Source organism: Mytilus galloprovincialis, chromosome 10 (genome assembly GCF_965363235.1).
Source record: "Mytilus galloprovincialis chromosome 10, xbMytGall1.hap1.1, whole genome shotgun sequence".
In the NCBI taxonomy this organism is placed as follows: Eukaryota; Metazoa; Mollusca; class Bivalvia; order Mytilida; family Mytilidae; genus Mytilus; species Mytilus galloprovincialis.
This window is the reverse complement of record NC_134847.1, coordinates 63576664-63596750: the sequence shown is the minus strand read 5'-3', so window position 1 is coordinate 63596750 and position 20087 is coordinate 63576664. Positions and strand designations below refer to the sequence as shown.

The 20087-nt window shown below is 33.3% G+C and overlaps 1 protein-coding gene across 1 annotated transcript; it reads right to left on the bottom strand.

Annotated features, from left to right (window-relative positions):
* Positions 1-1910: 1910 nt before the first annotated feature.
* Positions 1911-20087, bottom strand: LOC143049549 (uncharacterized). The gene is made up of 5 exons (XM_076223154.1): positions 19591-20087; positions 3388-3493; positions 2441-2571; positions 1983-2092; positions 1911-1916 (listed from the first exon to the last, which is right to left on the bottom strand). The coding sequence occupies exons 1-5, from the start codon at positions 20039-20041 to the stop codon at positions 1911-1913; spliced, it is 804 nt and encodes a 267-aa protein (XP_076079269.1). The 5' UTR covers positions 20042-20087.

Below are 20087 nucleotides of genomic sequence, written 5' to 3'. Positions count from 1 at the left end.
CAAAAAAATTATTGAACCAAAACATGTATAAAAACTAAACCAAATCTTCTATGGACGTTTTATTCATTTGTTACGAACCAATAATGCATAATCCGCAAACAATAATATATTCATTTTCAGTGATTGTTGATAAAATACATTGACTGCTAATTAGCTTTCGGGTTTTGTAAAACAAAATTAAACGATCGTGACCTTGATAAACATTCAGCAATGAACCATAAATTACGTAAAAAATGTCAAATGATAGAATGAATTATAGGTTAGACTATACTTGGTCATGTTTAATGAAGATTTAAGCCCAAGGCGAAGCCGAGGGCTTAAATCTTCATAAAACATGACCAAGTATTGTCTGACCAATTTAGAACATATTCACACTTTCGAGTGACCTTACAAAATGATCCTTTCCCATTGTAATATATTCAAACCTAAATAAGAGTTCACTTTTTATAATGAACTAAATGTAAAACATAGGTAATCATCATTTCAATGGATGGAATGAAATAGCTCTGACATAGTTTGTCAGGACCAAATGGATAAATTGTTTTTCTTCTGCTTCAGGTAAAATTTGATACTTATTTATTGTGAGATATTTTTCTTTTAAAAGCAACACAATATTTTATAAATTCCCTATTTTAAATTTGATTTTTTTTTATATAAATATAAAACTCTCCGTATACATATTTAAATTCAGACCATTCAACATTAAATGCTTACTTTTTATTGATAAATTTACATGTATTGTGTTTCTCTGAAAAAAATCCTTTGCTGAATATATCAGCAGTCTGGCATCATTTGCTTGAAAGAAAAAAAATCCCTCAAATGTCAGGTATATAAATTAAATAAATACTATTTTACCTATGTCCTGAAGTTATCCCAATTATTTTTGTTTATAATTCTATATACATGCATGTATGCCATTAGAAAATGTATGAAAATTTGCAAAATTAAAAATGTTTTGTTTTAATCTATGCTCTTTCACCTTTAATCAGTAGACTTTTTTTCCAATGAAAATGCCTCAGGGAATTGTACACTTTGTTAGTGCAGTTATTAAGAGTTCACTTTCATTATTAAATGACAATGAAAAGTCATTCATGTATAGCATTTCATAGTGCATGGAAAAACATGTGCTATGAAAATTAGAGGGGAAAAAAATGTTTTTTCATTGGACGAGAAGGGGTGAGTATGTTCTAAGCTTTTATTTGCCACGGGTTTGATAATTAACAGTTATCAAATGCTTTGGTCGATTTGTTTTCTTTTAGAAGCAATTAACACTATTCGCCTTCTAGTGCACGTTTGATAACATTTAATTTCATCACAGTTTTTCCCTTGCACTTGCGCTGTGTGGTTACAGAAGTTCTAACGAGAGATATCGCGATTAATGTATATGTCAAAGCTTTCGGCGAATTATAGAGAATACTTCAATAACAGTACAGTTATGAAGATTTTCATATGAGTAAGGATTTTGTTTTACATGAAAGTCCATTTACACGTGTTTTATAGCCATTAAAGAACATACATCATGTTAAATTTTTGATTTTTTAATTCAAATTTTAATTCATACGACATTAAGAAATGAAAAAGGCAATGATTCAAAATGAATCGAAAAATGTCACGGCTTTAAAACAGAAACGCAACGCAATTATTTGATATAGTTGTATGCAAGAATTGTGGTTTTCGTCTATTTATTTGGTTCATAAGTCTTTCTCGTTTTTCGTTTATGTATAGATTAGACCGTTGGTTTTCCCGAATGAATAGTTTAACACAAGTTATTTGTGGGGCCTTTTATAGCTTTCTGTTCAGTGTGAGCCAAAGCTCCTTGTTGAAGGCTGTACATTGACCTATAATGGTTTACTTTTAAAAATTGACACTTGGATGAAGAGTTATCTCGTTAGCACTAAAACCACATCTTCCTATATCTAGAAATAAAATGATTATTTTTCATAAATAAAATTTCTTATGCACAAGAATACGCAATGGATTACCTTGTTATTAGTGTTGTTATTCAGCATTATCATAAGCTGCTCCAGAAATTTGAGTAAATCATCCCAGTATTCGTGAATATCATCAATATTATCAAGTAGTAAAAGTGTGTCTTAAATTAAATTAGATTAATCAAAAGGATTATTTACCATCAAATGTTTTATACTTTTATGTGTTTTTTTGGTGTTTTTCTTTAATATTGGGAAAAGCAACTTATGAGTTTTTAAGATTGAATACAAATGTAAAAACCATGTAAAATACTTCGGAGAATTTTATTTCATTTGTTTATTTTGCTTTAAAGCAAGTCAAAGTCCTTATAAAGAAATCATAAGCAATTTGTTTCTAAAGATTCATTATCACATTCAAAGCCCAATTTGATCATGAAATAAGTTCTCTGTTGTAAATTAGAATACAAAACATATAACTATTCATATTTGTTTGACGTAATGCTATTATGTACCTTTAAATCCAATCTGATATTCCAGTTCTGAAAACAATCTTAATTTCATACTGTCTACACTTTCATCAAATCTTGCATCAACAAACTGTTTTAAGATATGTCTAATGAACTGCAACAATGACTTAAGTTCCCTAAAAACAGGAATCAAAATCTTTATTTTTTATTTTACTTTTTTTCATGATATGAAAGTTCGATACGACTCAGTATTAAAGTAATTTAAGGAACAGTAAACCCAGAATGTCATATTACCAGGTTAATATTCTACCCTGTCTAAGCCATAAAAGAAATCAAACACAACATCTTTCAGTTTCTTTTTAATTCAGCAAAACGAAACTGACATAAAGATGAGGATCTGTGTGTTCATTTTTAGGTGGTTACCCTAATTCTATACATATACGAAAACAGTATATTATTGGAAGGGAAATTATTGAATTAAACTATAATTAACATATACTGTCTGATAAATGATTTTATCATCACTTAGATTTTCCGTAATGCAAAAATAAAACAATACAAGTATATATAACTATTCCATCTTCATGCCTTATGTATCGTGTATTGTATTACGACGCTAGATTAAAACTGACGAGGAAAGGTAACAACCGGCCCCCGAAAGCTGTATTTATGTGAAGCCCAGGTGGTCGAGTGATTTAGCGCGCCGGATACAGTGCAGGCGATTTGGTGTCACGATATCGCAATAGAATGGGTTCGAATCCCAGCGAGGGAAGAACAAAAAATTTGCGAAAGCAAATTTACAGATCTAACATTGTTGGGTTGATGTTTAGACGAGTTGTATATATTTATATGTATTTTAAAATAAGGGAAACATATCAGTTGTGAGAGTCAATTGGTAGATTTTTTTAATATTTTCGGCGGCTTTTTTTTTTTTTTTTTTATACATTACACATTCTATTAACTAGACTTTGTGGGTATTTCATTACATGTACCTAAAGTCAATCTCTTTAAATGACCAATTTCTTTCCTCAAGTTTATGACCAATGTGTCTAGCTAGTGTTGTCTTGCCATTTCCTCCCATTCCACACAAACATACACCTGTAATAAAAAAATAATTATAATTAAAAGAACATATTTTAGAACAATAGTTGAAATTATATAATGACAACATTTATCGACCTTGCAAATGAGAGGAGTCATTCGAGGTGAAGGTCAAAAACTTAGTATACCACTGGAAAATGAGAGGATTGCCACCGCGAAGAGAGTGCAGTACTCTCTTCACAACAGACAATATCTAATTAAAAAATGATGCGAAAGATATCAAAGGGACAATTAAACTCATAATAGAAAATAAAGGGACAACGCCATGGCAAAAAACGAAAAAAGACCGCGAAAGAAAAACATCAGTATACAAAACATTAAATGTTTCCATCCCACCCGATCATTGCTCACTATGAATAAATCACACTGGATCAAACGTATGTCCAATTTAACATAGGTTGTTACTGCAGGGCAGACCCCAAGGGATGACATCATTACAACTCTTGGGTATAGTAATAATGAAGTCAAATGAAATAACTGTGTTTTGCGAAATTCTAAGGATTCTAACAACTTAATACTTTATTTGGCCGGCCAGTTAGCTTTTTTTTATTTGAGTTTCACTGATGAGTCTTTTGTAGAGGAACTGCGCGTTTTTGGTTTCAATCCCCATTACCCATCCTTAAACCTTTCAGAAATTAGGATCCTCAATTTTCTTCAATTTTGTACTCTTTTTTTTTTAACTTTTTAATTTGAGCAACATTGATAAACTTTTTTTTGTGGAAGAAACACGCGTTTGTTGTACACAATTTTAATCCTAGTATATATAATGAATTTATTTTTAGTGCATACATCATTTGTATTAGATATGAAGAGAAAATGAAAACCGCTAAGAGTAAATGTTCTTATCACGACAGGTGCCATATGTAGGGCAGGAACTGTATACCTTCCTAAACACATAACTACCGTGATAGGGTTCATGTTTGAACGTCAGTTTTTGGTTTTCTGTATACTTTTATTTTGATTTTTTTCGTTTATTTTATCATGGCATTGTTTGTTTGTTTTCGACTTCTTAGATTGAATATCCTATTAGTAGATTTAGTCTCTTTTTTTTTGTCCAAATTCAATGCATTCAACTTTTATTATCTAGGTCCTTGTGTCGTTCATAAAAGAAGCCAAGTGGGTAAACTATATCATAACTGTACATACAGTATTGGTTTCTTTTATTCCGAGACTTAATTGTTGCCTCTGAAGTCCTTTTCTGGATTAAACTTCAGCTATATATATATATAGTTTTTAATTTAGACTTGTTTATATATATATATATATATATATATATATATATATATATATATAATTGAGAAAGGAAATGGGGAATGTGTCAAAGGACAACAACCCGACCATAGAGCAGACAACAGCCGAAGGCCACCAATGGGTCTTCAATGTAGCGAGAATTCCCACACCCGTAGGTGTCCTTCAGCTGGCCCCTAAAAATATGCATACTAGTACAGTGATAATGGACGTCATACTAAACTCCGAATTATACACAAGAAACTAAAATTAAAATCATACAAGACTAACAAAGGCCAGAGGCTCCTGACTTGGGACAGGCGCAAAATTGAGGCGGGGTTAAACATGTTTTTGAGATCTCAACCCTCCCCCTTTACCTCTAGCCAATGTAGAAAAGTAAACGCATAACAATACGCACATTGAAATTCAGTTCAAGTGAAGTCCGAGTCCGATGTCAAAAGATGTATCAAAATAAAATAAATATAATGACAATAATACATAAATACTATAGATACAAGTCAAAATTGAAACTATGTTCAACCTATGATTGCGTTGGATAAAATCCGGAATTTTTATACGTGTGCATGTAAAACAAATTTCGTTGTAGAAGTCTAAATACAGCACAAACAACATTTTCCAAAAGACCAAAAAAGTGAAGTATATTTAAACAAAACGCATTTGACTAACGGGTCGAACAACTGATGTTCTTTAACCCTGCTGACTGCCATTGGCGATTGCCAAATAAAATTGATCACAAGATGTAACAAAATGGATCTTAATATAAATTTAATACTAAACAGAAAACAATAAGCTTGTGGTCAAGATGTTATGCCACAAACATGAGGTGCCAATATTTATTTGTACACCAGATCCGGATTATATATATATATATAAACGCCTAAAAAGTGTACACAACAACACCAATGACATAAAAAGGGAACTATAAATGTAGTTACTTATAAATATTTCAGATAACAGATATCCTTCATCGGTATATATGATTGTGATGTTGAATGAATCATTTGTCAGTCTACTTAGATTAAGCTGTTACAATCTTGAAATTTATACAATAAAAAAGTCAAACCGAACATCAGGTAAGACGCTTGCACAATTTTAAAAATTTATTAAACACGACATACATAATCTTTATTCTCATAAACCATAAGGTACAACGGTACATAGATATACATACATATAGCAATGAAAACAAACTTATTTATAATAACAACTTATACACAAACATACATACACACAGGCATACACAAACTATCGTTAAATACACACATACACATATATCAGTATGTACAGAATATACAAAATGGGGTTTATGTTATTGCCTAGAGAACAAATGATTTATTTATTTGGCGTATAAATCTACATAGTTTTTCTAATTTAAACTTGTTAGTACAACTCATTATTTCTTTGAATTTCAAAATATTTGTCCTTTGCCACAAATTTTTATCAATTAGTTTTTTTCTGTTATTTTCAAATAATTTACATTCCAGAATATAATGATATTCGTCACCCATACAGTTATTATTACATTTCAAACATTTTCTATTTTCCCTTTCTAGACCATTCCACCGTCCTGTTTCTATAGAAAGTCTATGATTTGTGGTTCTAAACCTGAACAGCGTATAGATATCCTTATCTTCCAATATATTTAAAAAAACATTCAAACTGAAATGTCTCCTTAAATAATCTATAATTTATAGATTTTGGTGAATTTAACATAAGTGAATGCCATTCCTGTCTAAATTGATCATGTAGGCGCATCTTTATCGAAGGGATAAGCCAATCTGAGCTAGGAAAAAGCTGAGTTGTCAAAATATAGGAAAAACCAGTATCATCAAACACGTTTCTTAAAAACTTTAACCATGGCGATTCAAAATGATTGTCGACCGACAATTTGTATAATAATTGATAAGATAAATAAGACAGTTTTGAATCCTTTCGATATAAAAGTCGTGTCCAAAATGCAATCATTTTTAGTTTGATATCTAGTTGAACAGGAAAAATGCCAAGTTCACCATAGATCATATAGTTTGGGGTGGATGATTTTAACTAAGTAACAATTTACAAAATCGTAATTGTATCCTTTCAATACATTGAATATTTTTACAAAATCCCCATACTTCTGAGCCATACAAAAGAATGGGCTTTACCATTTTATTAAAAAGTTCTAGTTGACATTCAATTGCTAAATTATGAATGCGACCTCTTTTTAAAACCTCATACATTGCTTTTGTTGCCTTCTCTGCTTGCTTTTTTTTATTGCCTTACTAAAATTGCCGGTCCTGCTAAATAGTATACCAAGATAGTTAAATTCATGAACTATATCTTTATCTGCCCCATTTAAGGAAAAATTTAAATCTGCACAAGGCCTTCCCCTGGAAAATACCATGACTTTGGTTTTGTTAACATTTACCTTCAGTTTCCATATATTACAGTACTCTCCAAATTTGTTTAATATTTTTTGTAAGTCTTCTTTTGATTCAGACATTAGGACCGTATCGTCTGCATATAGCAGAACAAAAGTTTCAGGTAAATGTTTAACTTATCTTCTAGTAAATCTGAAATCACGCTAAGACCCTGTAGATTTTCCGTTTCTAAAAAATCGTGCAAATCGTTCAAAAAAAGACACACAAAAAAGCGACAAATTCTCACCTTGTCGTACACCAATATCACATGAGAAATAGTCTGATTTCTGTTTATTATATGTAATACAGGATTTAATATCTTTATACATATTTAAATAACATTTTTCCTTTAATACCATTTAAAAGAAGTTTATACCAGAGAGCCTCTCTCCAAACAAAAACATAGGTTATATGACTAATTACAACAGAGAGTTCAAATATATGCTTTAAATAATGTGCGATATGAACTAGCACAATTCTATAGCTTTAACGGTGTAGACAATTATGATTTTACAAGAAAGATTGTGTCAATAAGAATTCCAAATAAACAGCACTGAGCGGTCCAAATTTGTAAATAGTTCAGATTTGACAACGGTAGAGTAGTTACATCAGAGTCTGCGATGTTTAAAACAAACGGTCTTTAAAATATAATAATAAATTTTGACTGAGGTAAACTAGTTGAACGTGGCTTGGTAATTATACATCCCTAAAATAATTTAGCAATTTAAATTGTTATATTCAACAGATTCATTTTAGAGATGAGTAAGGTAAAGGAATAGAAACAGAAACTGTTATAATAAGTAATATAACCCAGATGTGAAGCACTGCATGCATGGAACTACATCATTTCATTTATCCCATTTGGTGCCAAAATTGTTACTTTTTTTTATCCAAAATCTTTCCCGAGTAAGTACATGTATATCCTCCCTAGACCAAACAGAGTTGTGGTCAATGATTGTAATGGTCAGTCTATTGAGATCTGCCTTAGTGTTGTCGACTACTGACGCTACTATTGACAGTATGTTTCGTCTTATAGGCTCTACGTCTTTAACTTTTCCTTTAACTTGAATGTGTCGTCAATCGTACACCACTGCACATCAAGTGCTCGTTCCATGTGCGACTGTACTTGCTCCAAATCTAGATCTAAGTTTTGGGCATTCGCAGCTCTTTCCGACAAAGGTACAGATTTCATCACGTTTTTGTTGTTGGAGATAAACTTATGTAACTTTAGTCTCGCTTTGGTGCAAATCTGTTGTACATCACCTTGTATAGCCTTAGACTCCGTTTCAACACTCGTTAATCCATCGTCCACATAGAAATTACGTTGAACAAACTCGTGTGCCTCTAAAAATTGTTCCTCGTTTGTTTTGGCTAAATACTTCAAACCATAGTTTGCACAGCCCAGTGATGACGCACAGCTCCAAATAGATGTTTAGTCATTCGATACTCTAACGGTTTGTCACTCGATTTCAAGTCTCCGTTCTCCCACCATAAGAATCTCAGGAAGTCTCTGTCAGATTCAGATACAGAGAATTGATAAAACATTTTTTCAACGTCGCACATAATTGCAAAAGGGTGTGTTCTAAACCGACATAGGACTCCAGCAAGCCCATTTGTGAGGTTTGGACCTGTGAGTAAATATTTATTAAGAGATTGACCACGGTATCTTGCCGAACAGTCGAACACGACTCTTAATTTATCTGGCTTCTTAGAATGAAACACGCCATGATGAGGGATATACCAAGTGTTACCATCTTTCCCTTCTGTTGTTACTAGCTCAGCTCCTCCTCGCATGAGCATTTCGTTCATGAAAACCATGTATTGTTCATGATATTTCTGATCGTTCGTTAGCTTGCATTTTAACTTTTTTTTTAACTTAAACTTTTAAGTGATTCAACGTAAGTTATGCAAGTTTCTTGTTGTTTTCCATTTGAGGTCGTTCTCTGAATGGAAGTGGCGTTTCAAGATGTCCATCATTTCGTTTTCGTATATTATCGTTCATAATGGAAAGAATGGTAATGTCTTCTTGAGATACCTTTTTGAGCTGACCTTTGTCATGAGCAAATTAAAGTCCCCTTCAAGAGTATTTACCAAATCCTTCATAACAAGAGGAGGTAACTCGGTTACAGCTGTACGATGACTTATGTCTTTCACGTTGTTAACATCAAGTGTTGCGCTAGTGTAGCCAACAATACTCCATCAAAGACTAGTTTGAACAGCATATGGTTCATTCTCACTTCCTGCAACAATTTTTGTCGGGGCTAAAGCAGCAGGGCAGTTATAACCCAATAGAAGTCCGATGTCACACGACTGTAACGGCGGAATTTTATGAGCTATTTCTTGAAGATGATGCCATTGTCTTGCAGTTTCATTAGTAGGAATATGCGCACGTTCTACAGGAATGAATCCTCGAGTATAAGCACAGTTTATATTAAGTTGTTCAGGTGAGGAGAAGCTACAGACGGTTAGACCAGTCATCCTCTTACTTACGATAACGGTTTGTTGCGAAGTCATCGTCGATAAGCTAAGTATGATAGGTTCACACGGTATATGCAGTGATGCAGCTGTATCATCTATGATGAAGGTTGTATCGCTCTGAGTGTCTAGTAATTCATATGTAAGAATCTCTCTAGAGGGCTTATCTTTGTGAGACACCCACACAGGAACGATCATGGATGTACTCTGGACGTTATTCTGACTAACCCTTAAAGAGCTTGCTGGTTTTAACTCTACATTGTTCACAGCATTTGAATCTGGCACGTTTGACGTGTGTTGTCTAACAGAAGGGCGTTCTTCATGCAAGCATGATGGATGCTTGCCTTTACAAGTATTACATGTATGTTTCCTTTTACAGTCTTTGTTCAAGTGACCTTTACGTAAGCATCCATAGCACAAATTGTTTTCACGCACAAATAATCTTTTATTTGTTATTGAAATAGACAGGAACCTTTCACATTTAAAGATATAATGTCCAACCTTCTTGCAGTATTCACAAACTAATGTTTTATTTGCAGATGTGTCGTTATTAGGCCTGGCGTCATTTGAGGCTGATGTAGCAAAAACCTTTTCTTTGGTGTTTGTTCTTGGGTCTCTTGAAACCATGCGTTCATTGTCGTTCAAGGCATAAAGTTATGATATTGGATTGCAGGCCACCTTTGCCTCTTGGACAACAAAATTTACCAATTTGTCAAAGGAGGGATATGTAGCACTTGTATCAAGGCTTTGAGTTACTTCTCGATTACATCTTAAAGATGCCCAGTTTGAAAGTTTGTTAAGAAGTTTTTTGTTTTCAGTAGTCATTTAAGATACTTAAACTTGGAACATGAGGTATTGCATCTCTACACCCTTGCAAAAAGTCACCAAAGTCTCTAAGGGCTATAGGATCCTTAGGTGATATTTTAGGCCAAGATGCTTTGTCTCGGAAGGCCTTTTGCATTATAAAAGGATTTCCGTACCTTTCCTCCAGAACCTTTCTTGCATTGTCATAAGCAGTCTGACTATTATTATAAAAGTATTCTTCTAATGCTTTTCTAGCGGCTCCATCAACATATTTCTTTAAATAAAAGATGTTCTCTGTTATAGGAATACCTTTTCGATCAATGAGCATTTCAAATGATGTCTTCCATTCCATATACTGTAATGGGTCGCCTGTAAACACAGCAGGTTCAGGAACAGGCAAACGATTAAGGTTAACGGTTTCTGCCAGAGCTTTCGCAAGTGTATCAGTGTCATTAGTGTCCTTTGTGGTGTTATCAAGTGTCTAGGAGTTGAAAAAGGACAACGCGGCATCGCCTGGTGGAGCATTTTGTTGTTTTGGTTGGTAAAAACTAGATACGACATTAAACGGGTCCATGCTTGCAGCAGGAGAGACTTTTAGAGCGTTTAGACGTGCATGAGCAACTTCTAATTCTCTGCGAGTGTTCAGTCTCTTATGTGCGTTTTGATGTGCTTCCACTGCCACACATCCACTAATTTTTCTGAAAGTTTTGATTGAGTTGAACCAGCATCTAATTTACTGAAAATTGATCCGGCGTATGCAGCATTTACCCTTAGACGTGCGGTCTGACGTTCTGCATCGAAACTGTCAATTTACATATTCTCTCGTTTATTATTTTTAACTGCGCTGCAATCATCTTCCTTCCGTACCGTATCTTGTGATAGGGTTCCTATTGAACGTTGTTCCTTAAAGTGTTTGATAACAGATTCTTCATGTGTCTTTACTCTATCGAGGGGTTAATGTAGTTATCTTCCTCACATACGCTTTTCAGAACATTTCTAACTTCTCTGATCATTTGTCTCCAATCATCAAAGGTACTAAACAATTTCTTTTCTCTCTTTTCTAATTCTTCTGATTTATATTGAACCATCTTTTCAGTTGGATGATTTATTCTATTTGAACGTCTAGGCAAGTCATCTTGAGTGCCCGCTTTAGGCTTTCCATCTGATGCCTTTACTGTTTCGACTGATGTATCACTATGACTCATGTTTATGGATGGCACAAACTTTCTAGGTAGTGAAATTTATTTGTCACATATAGATCTTCTTGAGTCAAGTTCAAATCTCAATAGACTGACCATTACAATCATTGACCACAACTCTGATTGGTTTAGGGAGGATAGACTTACTCGGGAAAGATTTTGGATAAGAAAATTAACAATTTTGGCACCAAATGGGATAAATAAAAAGATGAAGTTCGACTCCATGCAGTGCTTCACATCTGTGTTATATTACTTATTATTACAGTCTCTGTTTCTATTTCTTTACCTTACTCATCTCTAAAATAAATCTGTTGAATATAACAATTTAAATTGCTTAATTATTTTAGGGATGTATAATTACCAAGCCACGTTCAACTATGAACCTTACTCAAAATTTATTATTATATTTAAAAGCCGTTTGTTTTAAACATCGCAGACTCTGATGTAACTACTCTACCGTTGTCAAATCTAAATCATTTACAAATTTGGACCGTTCAGTGCTGTTTATTTGGAATTCTTATTGACGCAATCTTTCTTGTAACATCATAGTTGTCGACACCGTTAAAGCTTTAGAATTGTGCTAGTTCATATCGCACATTATTATTTTTATTTAAAGCATATATTTGAACTCTCTGTTGTAATTAGTCATATAACTTTTGTCGTGTTTAACAAATTTTAGAATTGTGCAAGCGTCTTACCTGATGTTCGGTTTAACTTTTTTATTGTATAAATTTCAAGATTGTTACAGCTTAATCTAAGTAGACTGACAAATGATTCATTCAACATCACAATCATATATACCGATGAAGGATATCTGTTGTCTGAAATATTTATAAATAACTACATTTATAGTTCCCTTTTTATGTTATTGGTGTTGTGTACACTTTTTAGGCGTTTGTGTAATTTATTTTATTGTGTACATGAATCGTTACTTGTACCGAACCAGCGCCCTCGTGGGAAAAATCGTTGACTATTATTTAGACGTTTTATATATATATATATATATATATATATATATAGAGAGAGAGAGAGAGAGAGAGAGAGAGAGAGAGAGAGAGAGAGAGAGAGAGAGTCTATAAGAATCTACCAACCAGTAAACTTAATAAGTATTGGATCATCAAAGTTGACAATACTGCACAAACAGGAAAAATTATATGAGTCTAAAAGACAAAACACAAATGAGTGTTGAATATCATCGCACAAAGGTGGAAAAACTGAACAGATGATATGAATTATACAATAATTCTAATATTTCGGCTCAGCAAATGGCCTTCATCAATGTTATAAGTTTTAACAATACGTATAAGGTGTTAACATAGATCATTAATAATACAGGTAAGTTTTGGTCGATTGATTTTAATCCAAAATCCTGAATATCATAATATAAACATTAGACTGTAAATTTAATTATTTCTTTCTATTGATTCCCTCTGGATGGAGGACACCCAGTTCTTTTATCCAAAACCTCTCCCGATTCTCTTTTTGCCTGTGTTGCCATGTACAATCCTGTTCGATCAAAATCTTTCGGATTGTGATCTGGTAACCTGAAGTTTTGACTGACAGGAATGTACGGTTTTTTTGTGAGGTCACTCCTGTGGCCATTAAGGCGTTTGTGAAATAGCTGCATAGATTCATCAACATATTGGTGACCACATATAGGACACTCAAGAACGTAAATCACGTTTGAGCTTTTGCAGTTGACATTGCAGAAGATCTTGTATGTCTTTTCTGTGGTCTTACTGTGAAATGTTGATGAATGCTGCAATTGGTTGCAACATTTGCAGCGCTTATCCCCACAAGGCTGGCAATTACCTACAGTATGGTTAGGTTTAGAAAGGTCAGCACGGACAAGTATATTTCTCAGGTTGTTAGGTTGTTTGAAGGCAATCATGGGAGGCTCAGGAAAGATTTTGGATAACTTATATATATATAATGTCTTAAAATAGCAACAATCAACATTCAATCTATTTAAGCGTCGATCAGTTTGTGAAAATAAACTGATACAGTTACTGAATTAAAATTATATAAATGTCTAAGAATATAACTTAAACACGCTAATTAATACATTAAAAAGTTCTATTAGATGTTAAATAGAAATACGCAATATTTCGCTAAACAAATTAGCTTCATCAGGCGTGTGCATCTCTCAAGGTGAAATTGGATGCATGACAAAAAAAATGTTTTTGTAGCTTAATCTATACAAGAGTTGAGAAAAAGTGTAACATATTGATTGGTGTTGCATAAAATATGTTTGTAGCTACAACTACATGAAGTTGGAATAAAAGTTTAACACATTTATAGATGTTCGATTAATTGTATGAATTTCTATAAATTAATTTGTATGATTTCAAGATAATTATGGTTTTGATTTGCGTTTAAATCTTTTTTCGTCTCTCTCATTGAGTCCATCAGATTCAAGAGTTCGTAACTGGTGCATCCAAAATCTCTCTCTTTTTTGTCTTCCTTGTGTTTCTCAATTTTGATTTTTCTCAATGATTTGAAATGTGACGTTTTCAAAATCATGTCCTGCTCTTAAATGGTGTCTTGTAATTCCGCAGTTCCTTTCTTTTGTAAAAAATGACCGAAGGTTATTTAGTCGGATGTTAAATGGTGTTTCTGTTTCACCAACATATTGTATTTTGCAAGTTCCACACGTTAGAACATAAATGCAATTTTGCGTTTTACAATTTGATGTTATTAAATATGTTGTATTTTTTCTTTGTGACCGTGCTGACGAATTGGGTTTCGATGTTGGCGACTTTGCAGCACTTACAATTGCCCCTTCCGCATGGTGTATAACCTCCGATTGTTGATATCTCCTGTTTAGATACTTTGGATGTTACTAGAATATCTTTGAGGTTTTTTGGTCTGCGGTAAGCCATAACGGGAGGTGATGGAAAAATCTCGTTTAAGGAAGGATCATTTTCAATAAGACTCCAGTGTTTGTGGACAATTGATGAAAGATTTGTCAGGTCAGAAGGAAACCTAACAACAAACGGGATTTTATTTGTCTGGGCCGTCTTTTCTTTGTATTCAAGTATGTTTGTTCGGTCTTTTTCTTTTGCTTTACCGAAAGCTTCTGAAATATTTTTGTTCTTATAACCTCTTGAATTAAGTATTCGACAGTTCAACTCTTGCAAAAGTGCAGCGACCCGTTTGACAGTGGATATGTATATATACGTAGCCTTTTTTGGTCACCAATGGGTCTTCAATACAACGAGAGAATGCCACACCCGGAGGCGTGCTTCAGCTGACCCCTACACAAAAATGCGTACTAGTTCAGTGATAATGGACGTCATACCTAACTCCGAAATATATGGCGCAAAAATGCGACGAGGTGAAACATTTTCTCTTTAGATCTCAACTCCCCCCCCTTTATACCTCTAGCTAATGTAGAAAAAACGGAAACTAAACAAAAACAAGGATACATAAATTAACAAAGGACTACTAGCAGTTACTGACATGCCAGCTCCAGAAGGATCATTTTCAATAAGACTCCAGTGTTTGTGGACAATTGATGAAAGATTTGTCAGGTCAGAAGGAAACCTAACAACAAACGGGATTTTATTTGTCTGGGCCGTCTTTTCTTTGTATTCAAGTATGTTTGTTCGGTCTTTTTCTTTTGCTTTACCGAAAGCTTCTGAAATATTTTTGTTCTTATAACCTCTTGAATTAAGTTGCTGTCTGAGTTGCCCCAAACGATGGTTTAATTTTGATTCCGATGAACAAATCCGTTTTAACCTGATGGCTTTGCTGTACGGAATGCTTCGGGAGCAGTGTTTCGGGTGACAACTCTTCGGAGAGAGAAATTGGTGTTTATCAGTTTTTTTGGATGTGAAGGTCGGTTGTCATGACTACGTTTTCTAAAGTAATGGTGGTGTCGAGAAACGCAATTTTCTCATTTGAAACTTCAGATGTTAACTTTATCGATTGATGAAATTTGTTACAGAAATCGAGAAATTCTTGTAGACGTTCTGCAGTTTCGTTCCATTTGATTTCGATGTGGTTAATATAACGGAGCCAAGACAAGGGTTTGTATGGTACATTCGAAAGGGTGCGTTCTTCGAGACTCCCCATGAAAATGTTGACAAAAGAAGGTGCCATTTTGGTTCCCATACTGGTACCGTCAACCTGCAAGTAGTGCTGGTCGTTGAATACAAAATTGTTGTTTTCCAGCACTAGTCTCAGCAACTGAACCAGACAGTCTGTTGGGGATGTTTATCCTTACGATTGTTCCATACTTCTTCACAAGCGACTATTCCTTCATTTTTGGGAATATTTGTGTATAAAGAAGACAAATCTATCGATACCAAAATTGTGTTGTTTGGTAAGGTATTTAATGAATTCGTTTTCTTCAAATAATATGTTGTATCTTGAATGTAAGATGGCATTGTTCTAACATGTGGTCTAAGATGGTAATCCACGAATTCAGATATTTTTTCGGTTGGATGGCCATTTGCAGATACTATCGGTCTTCCCGGAATCCCTTCTTTATGAAGTTTTGGGAGCAAAATAGAAATACGCAATATTTCGCTAAACAAATTAGCTTCATCAGGCGTGTGCATCTCTCAAGGTGAAATCGGATGCTTCTTCTTCTTTTTTTTTTTCTTCTTCTTCTTTATGTAAATCCCTCCAGTGTTGGAGCACACACAGCTAGCTGTGTTCCCTTAACGGATTAGTTTTTAAAAATGTTAACATATCCACAAGTAATGCATGACAAAAACATATTTTTGTAGCTTAATCTATACAAGATTTGAGGAAAAGTGTAACATATTGATTGATGTTGCATAAAATTAGTTTTTACAAATGTTAACATATCCACAAGTGATGCATGACAAAAAAATATTTTTGTAGCTTAATCTATACAAGATTTGAGGAAAAGTGTAACATATTGATTGATGTTGCATAAAATATGTTTGTAGCTTCATCTACATGAAGTTGGAATAAAAGTTTAACAAATTTATAGATGTTCGATTAATTGTATGAATTTCTATAAATTAATTTGTATGATTTCAAGATAATTATGGTTTTGATTTGCTTTTAAATCTTTTTTCGTCTCTCTCATTGAGTCCATCAGATTCAAAAGTTCGTAACTGGTGCATCCAAAATATCTCTTATTTTTGTCTTCCTTGTGTTTCTCAATTTTGATTTTTTCAATGATTTGAAATGTGACGTTTTCAAAATCATGTCCTGCTCTTAAAAGGTGTCTTGTAATTCCGCAGTTCCTTTCTTTTGTATAAAATGACCGATGGTTATTTAGTCCGATGTTAAATGGTGTTTCTGTTTCACCAACATATTGTTATTTGCAAGTTCCACACGTTTGAACATAAATGCAAATTTGTGTTTTGCAATTTGATGTTATACATATATTGTATTTTTTCTTTGTGACACATATATGATATAAAAAAAGAAGATAACATTGTGCGTAACAGTACTTAAACACATAATGAATTTTTATTTTCAACAAGTGATACTGGATTAATGTCTTGTGTAGAGAGAATGGTATCCTTCTTGTACAAGAAAGAACAATATTTTATAAAGAAAAAAACTCCATTTTATTAATTCGTATCCGTTATAACAAAAGCATTTGTGTTAATCTTGGGTAACAGATTTTGGTCATCAATTTAACCCCAAACTGCAGCTTAATCCTTAATTAAGTAGAGCATCAGTTTAACAGTGAACCATATTCGACAGTTCAACTCTTGCAAAAGTGCAGCGACCCGTTTGACAGTGGATATGTATATATACGTAGCCTTTTTTGGTCACCAATGGGTCTTCAATACAACGAGAGAATGCCACACCCGGAGGCGTGCTTCAGCTGACCCCTACACAAAAATGCGTACTAGTTCAGTGATAATGGACGTCATACCTAACTCCGAAATATATGGCGCAAAAATGCGACGAGGTGAAACATTTTCTCTTTAGATCTCAACTCCCCCCCTTTATACCTCTAGCTAATGTAGAAAAAACGGAAACTAAACAAAAACAAGGATACATAAATTAACAAAGGACTACTAGCAGTTACTGACATGCCAGCTCCAGACCTCAATTAAACCTCATTGAAATATTATGTCTTTATCATATGAATATCAAGCACAATCCATCTCTCCGGTAAGTGATTTAGTGTCATTATGATCATACCACCATAAAATATATGTGAAGAAAAATAAACTGTATAATGCCAACGACTGGTTTTAGAATAAATGTGTTTATTCCAGATGCAAAGTCCCTATAAGTGAACCAATATTAAAGCCAACATATGCCAACTTAAATAGTTTGACAACAGTTAGTAACTATAGCCTTTCTTAATAAGTCCGTTTAAGGGGTTTGTTCGCCTTTGAGGTGAATGTCGACATTTGTGTGCTTTGTAAAGAATATTACCATAAAAGATTGGATGTGAATACCCGAACGTATAAGATATTTGCATACTGATTTATATTTACGAATGATGGCCTTATACCGATTATAACTTTTAGTAAATGTTTTGATTAGATTGTGATATCGAAAACCCTGGTGTAATAATTTTTCAGTTATACATAGAATTCTTTTGTTAATATATAAAAAAAAAAAACATAAGGGAATGTCACCATCTAAAAACGGATAATTAACAATAGGAAATGAAAAATCATCTATTGTATCATTTTTTTCCTTTCTATTAAGCTTCCCGTTAATGATATTAAACATTGTATGCAATAATAAAAAAAAACCGTCAAACACATCATTATATATAAATGAACTCACAAACTGTATAGGTTGCACTTTGTAAATACAGCTGTTTCTCAAACCACGCCTCTTTTGGGGAGATTTAGAATATTCATAGAAAATTTATTTTGTTTACATACTGGTTCCCAGTTATGATCTCTGTGTTCCATCTCATAGAGACATAACTTGGGAATGTTAACAGTAAATATACATGTGCAATTTTTTTATATTGAAATATGTGGTAACCTTTTATTCGAGGTAGGGGTAGTTAAGAAAATTAGTGTTAGTTTAAAATGTGAGAAGTTCAGGGCGTATAAACGTCAAAAAATATGCCCCACATCCCTATATTTTGACTTTTGAAAAAATCTGTTGTGCATATGAACTTTCAATTCTAGGATAAGATTTTATTCAAAACTTCATGGTAAAAGTGGTACAGTTTTACCCGTAAACTGTACCACTTTTACCATGAAGTTTTGAATAAAATCTTATCCTAGAATGGAATTGTCAATATTTACAGAAATGAAACCTATATAGGCTGAAAAACGAGAACATTCAGAATTAAACCAAATTTGCTTTCTCTCACAGATTTTAAAGAAATCAACTAAAATATGAAGTTTTATAAATATTTCATAAAGATTGAAAGAATCCTGGGCCTTAAATATGATGACTCAGCATAAATTCACAGTTTACAGTATGCATAGTTTATTTAAAGTCCTGAATACAAATTTTATTCATAATATTTGCATATTTGTAGGTAAATTATTCAGAAGTGTTTATATTTACTCTTCGCAGTCATTAAACTCATAGATCCTTCTTAAATATTATATATGGGGTGGTTGTGTCCTGTCGATAACCCAAAAGTAGGCCGTAACATCTATATCTGCTTTCAGGTCACCACAGCATAAAGAATACAAGCTAAAAATACAAAAGTATCTCAACCGAACTTGCAATAGTGTGTTCTATCCTGAATATGTACTTAATATTCGACTCATTCATAGAAAATAAAATAACTTGAATTTTGTTCACCCGAAGCACTTACGAGGGTAAATTTTTAAAAAGTACCGTACACGTATTATTCGGAATCAAGTTTTATTTTATCAAAAAGGCTCCAAGTGATTTCAGTTATCTAGTCTTGAAAAGTGCCCCTAACCCCTGTATAAAATGTGTATGCAACCATTTTCGTCGTAACAAGAAGCACCAGTGACAGTATTTACCTTTGCATTTGTGTGTCTTTCAGTATGACATATAACACGTTTACTTGTCTTACCTATATAATTGATGTTATAATAATCTCTCAAATCTCTAGAAAATACTTTCATTACTGACTCAATATCCTTTGCTCTGCCAACAAAATGTTTCATTTCATATGCTTGATCACGTTTCAAATCATTCAGACACTTTTGAAGTGTGTGTTTGAATTTTTTAAACTTGTCTGCTATATTGATTGTCCCGGAATCAATATGAAGATTTAATGATTCCGTTGTAAGTATTAGTGCTTGAAGTACTTCTTCTTCTGTTGTGTGTGTCCGCATTGCATTGATACTGGCAATCACGTCGTTACCGTCTTTATGAAATGGACAGTATTTCTTCCATTCTTGAGAGAATTCCTCATCTACTAACAGATGTTCTTTAAGTTCGTAAATAGCAGTATCTACCGGGCTCAGATTAGATATTTCGGGTCCCGTACATTGCGTTTCAGATGAGAAATTATTAGCCATACTGACAATTGTACCATATGAAAACAGATCAGTTAAAATGCGTTAA

Coding starts and splice junctions, on each gene's coding strand:
- LOC143049549 (XM_076223154.1), bottom strand. CDS start 20,041: ATGGCTAATAATTTCTCATCTGAAACGCAATGTACGGGACCCGAAATA. Junction 3,494..19,590: donor TTATAACATCAATTATATAG/GTAAGACAAGTA, acceptor TTTTTATTACAG/GTGTATGTTTGTGTGGAATG. Junction 2,093..2,440: donor ATATCAGATTGGATTTAAAG/GTACATAATAGC, acceptor ATTTAATTTAAG/ACACACTTTTACTACTTGAT.